At 28.1% G+C, this 3,528-nt stretch overlaps 1 protein-coding gene across 5 annotated transcripts in view; it reads left to right on the top strand.

Annotated features, from left to right (window-relative positions):
• Positions 1-3,528, top strand: part of LOC111687186 (probable serine/threonine-protein kinase DDB_G0282963) — a 51,023-nt gene that overhangs the window by 23,892 nt on the left and 23,603 nt on the right. For all 5 annotated transcript variants that reach the window (XM_046946913.1, XM_023449604.2, XM_023449607.2 and 2 more), the window contains exon 2: positions 2,091-2,764. In XM_046946913.1, the coding sequence (XP_046802869.1) occupies positions 2,534-2,764 (231 nt within the window). In that variant the 5' untranslated portion in view covers positions 2,091-2,533. The remainder of the gene's footprint in view (positions 1-2,090; positions 2,765-3,528) is intronic.

Below are 3,528 nucleotides of genomic sequence, written 5' to 3'. Positions count from 1 at the left end.
TTCAGTTCTAGTTCAGTTCTAGTTCAGTTCTAGTTCAGTTCTAGTTCAGTTCTAGTTCAGTTCTTGTTCAGTTCTAGTTCAGTTCTAGTTCAGTTTTAGTTCAGTTCTGGTTTATTTCTAGTTCTGTTGTAGTTTAGTTGTTGTTTAGTTTTTAATCATTTTCAGTTCAGTTTCCAGTTCAGGTCTTGTCTCTATCGTTTTCCTTATTCTGCTTGAAGTAGCTACACATTCAGTCTACTTTAATTCAACATTATAAAATCATGTTTGTACATGTTTTTTTATACCCCAGAAATCAACAAGATTAACAAAAACACAAATTGCCTGGTTTACTTTAATTTCCATGATACAAGGAAGTGTTGACTTAATAAACGTATCCAATAAACAAATATCAGTTGAAGATTAATGTAAATAAAATAATTTTTCAAAACAAGTTGTATTACAACACCATAACAGAAATATAAAATTGTAAATAAAAAATATCAATAGTTTTCAACTAAAATAATTCAGTACAAAACTAAACAGAATTAAAATTTTCTGTGGCAAAACACCCACTTTGAAATTTCTCAATATGATGAATTGTGATAAATTGCTAAAAATCTTGTATTGTAATTAAGAAATCGTATTCTACTCATTACCTTTTTTTATTAATAATAATTTATAATTTATGTGTTTATCTGTTTGTTGTGGTATTTATGCCAGTAATTTATACTAAAATAAGTTTCATCTTGGGCGTTGGGTTCTAGTTGAAAATATCTGAAACTATCAGCCATGGAAGTTTGATCTTTGTTTATTTTTATTAGATTTTTATTTATCTTAGTTTTACACAATTTTTTTTCTTCATAAAGCAAATAATTGTCTCTGTTATTAATATTCTAAATTATTCTTTGCGTGTTTGCTTACGTTGCTCGTGTTCGTTATGAAAACAAATACTGTTTTGCAAATAATATAAAAAAACTTATATTAATTAGTTAAATATTATTTACAATGAGGGTGTAAATTTGTTTTGTATTAAGAATTTAATATAAAACTGTTTATACAACAATGTTTTGTTGATGTTGGCCAGGAAGTCATAATTTTTTATGTGATTCAATTAAAACAAAAGACTTAAGTAACAAACTTTGTTAAATGCAATTATTAACATATTACTGTCATTCGCCTTAGAATTTGAAGTATCACTATGACAAGGAGAGACACATAGAGAGATAAATTTATTGTAACACGCCTTTAAGATAGTTAAATATATACTAAACGTTGTTTATATCTTTTGAACAAAAACTAACTCGTTTTATATCAATTTCCAGTTCAGATGCTTTTTATAATTCTACGATTCTGTTCCAGTTCAGTTTTAGTTCAGTTCTAGTTCAGTTCTAGTTCAGTTCTAGTTCAGTTCTAGTTCAGTTCTAGTTCAGTTCTAGTTCAGTTCTAGTTCAGTTCTAGTTCAGTTCTAGTTCAGTTCTAGTTCAGTTCTAGTTCAGTTCTAGTTCAGTTCTAGTTCAGTTCTAGTTCAGTTCTAGTTCAGTTCTAGTTCAGTTCTAGTTCAGTTCTAGTTCAGTTCTAGTTCTGTTCTACTTCTGTTCTAATTCTGTTCTAGTTCCGTTCTAGTTCATTTCTAGTTTATTTCTAGTTCTGTTCTATTTCTGTTCTAGTTCTGTTCTAGTTCTGTTCTAGTTCTGAACTAGTTCTGTTCTAGTTCTGTTCTAGTTCTGTTCTAGTTCAGTTCTAGTTCAGTTCTAGTTCAGTTCTAGTTCTATTCTAGTTTTGTTCTTCAGTTTTAGATCTGTTTTAATTCATTTCTACTTCAGTTCTAGTTCTATTCTAGTTTAGCTCTACCTCAGTTTTAGTTTTGTTCAAGTTCAGTTCTACTTCAGTTTTAGTTCAGTTCTAGTTCTGTTTAGTTCTGTTATAGTTCTGTTCTAGTTCAGTAGAGTTTGATATTCAACATTCTAATTTTTATTTTAAAAATTTTAAAAATTTATTAAAAAATTAAATTTTTTTATATTAAATTTTTATGCTAAATTTTACACAAAATGTTCGATCATCTTTTGTTCTTATAAATTTCTAATCAATTTTTTTCTTTAATTTTTTTTCAGCTTTCGTTTATTAAACTTTTCTTCAATAAAAATATTTTAAATTAAATTAGAGCGTGAATAGTTTCTTTTTCATAAAAAGAATCCACCAAAAATCTACACAGTAGCCAGAGCTACCACAACAGCAGCTTTATAACTTAAATAAAATCATAATTTATGAAAATAAATTAAAACTGCAGACATAAAACTGAAAATAACTATAGCAAAACAGCGAAACTAGAAAAAAAGCTCATAAATAAAACATAAATTAAACTTCAAACAAAAGAATTACAAGTTTTCTACAATAGAAAAAAGAAAATTAAAAGAAAGAAACAAACAAAAAAACACAACCAGAAGCTTAACAGAAAAATTAAAAAGGAAGTGCAAAACGTTTCTTTTTTCCTCTACAAACAAGAAATAAATACATGTAAATAGATTTGAAAATTTCAAACAACAAGAACAACAAAATGGAAATCATGGCTAACACAAATAATCATAATCAAAAAGAATTACGTTTATATGTTCCAAATGAGCAGCAAACCACAAATTCCACACAATTAACAAGTGGTGGTGCTAGATCTCCCTTTCAGCGAGAGGTGCGTGAATGGCAACGTATTGATCCGGATACAGGTGCATTGCTAACAGGACGTCTAGAAGCAGATCGTTGGATAAATGGACCATTAAATAAATATGGCAAGGTGGGTTTTACATTTTTTGTTATTATTGTTTTTTTAGCTTTTTCTCTATAGAATTGTAATTATAATACTGTTTGACGTGTGCTCATAGGTAGCTTAATTGATTGCTTACCTAGCTCCTTCTAGTTTTCAAAAAGCTCGTTTGCTAACCTATAACGAGGTCTTCTGTGATGGCATGGAAAATAATTCCATGTAAGTTAATACCTCAAGTCAAGTTTAGCATTAGAGCGACAATTATATTTTATGTTTAAACTGAGTATCAATGAGTAAGTAGTCAAGTTAAATTAATGTTTAAAAAATAAATAGCAATAAAGTTAAAAGTTTTTTATGTTGATGCTACTACATATTTAGTTAGGTAGAAATCAAAAGACTTAAGATAAAAACCTTATAAAGGGAGTACTTTTTATGTGGATGTTAAGGAAATTACTTAAAGGCCATAATTAAGCCTTTTTAATATGTTTCCTGTTGTGATTTTAATTTACCTGAATAAGATAGTTGGTTAGGACAACGAGTAGTTTTATATTAGCAATTAATTAAAATATACTAACATAAATTGCATGTTTTTCTGAAAAGGCTGTCAACAAAAATAATGTTAATATGTTTGTTTGCAATTATAGTTTAGTTCTGTTCTAGTTCTTCTCTGGTTCTATTCTAGCTCTGTTCTAGATCAGTTCTAGTTCTGTTCTAGTTCAGTTCTAGTTCAGTTCTAGTTCAGTTCTAGTTCAGTTCTAGTTCAGTTCTAGTTCAGTTCTAGTTCAGTTCTAGTT

This window comes from Lucilia cuprina, chromosome 2 (assembly GCF_022045245.1).
Source record: "Lucilia cuprina isolate Lc7/37 chromosome 2, ASM2204524v1, whole genome shotgun sequence".
Lineage (NCBI taxonomy): Eukaryota > Metazoa > Arthropoda > Insecta > Diptera > Calliphoridae > Lucilia > Lucilia cuprina.
This window is presented reverse-complemented; position numbering and strand designations above follow the sequence as displayed.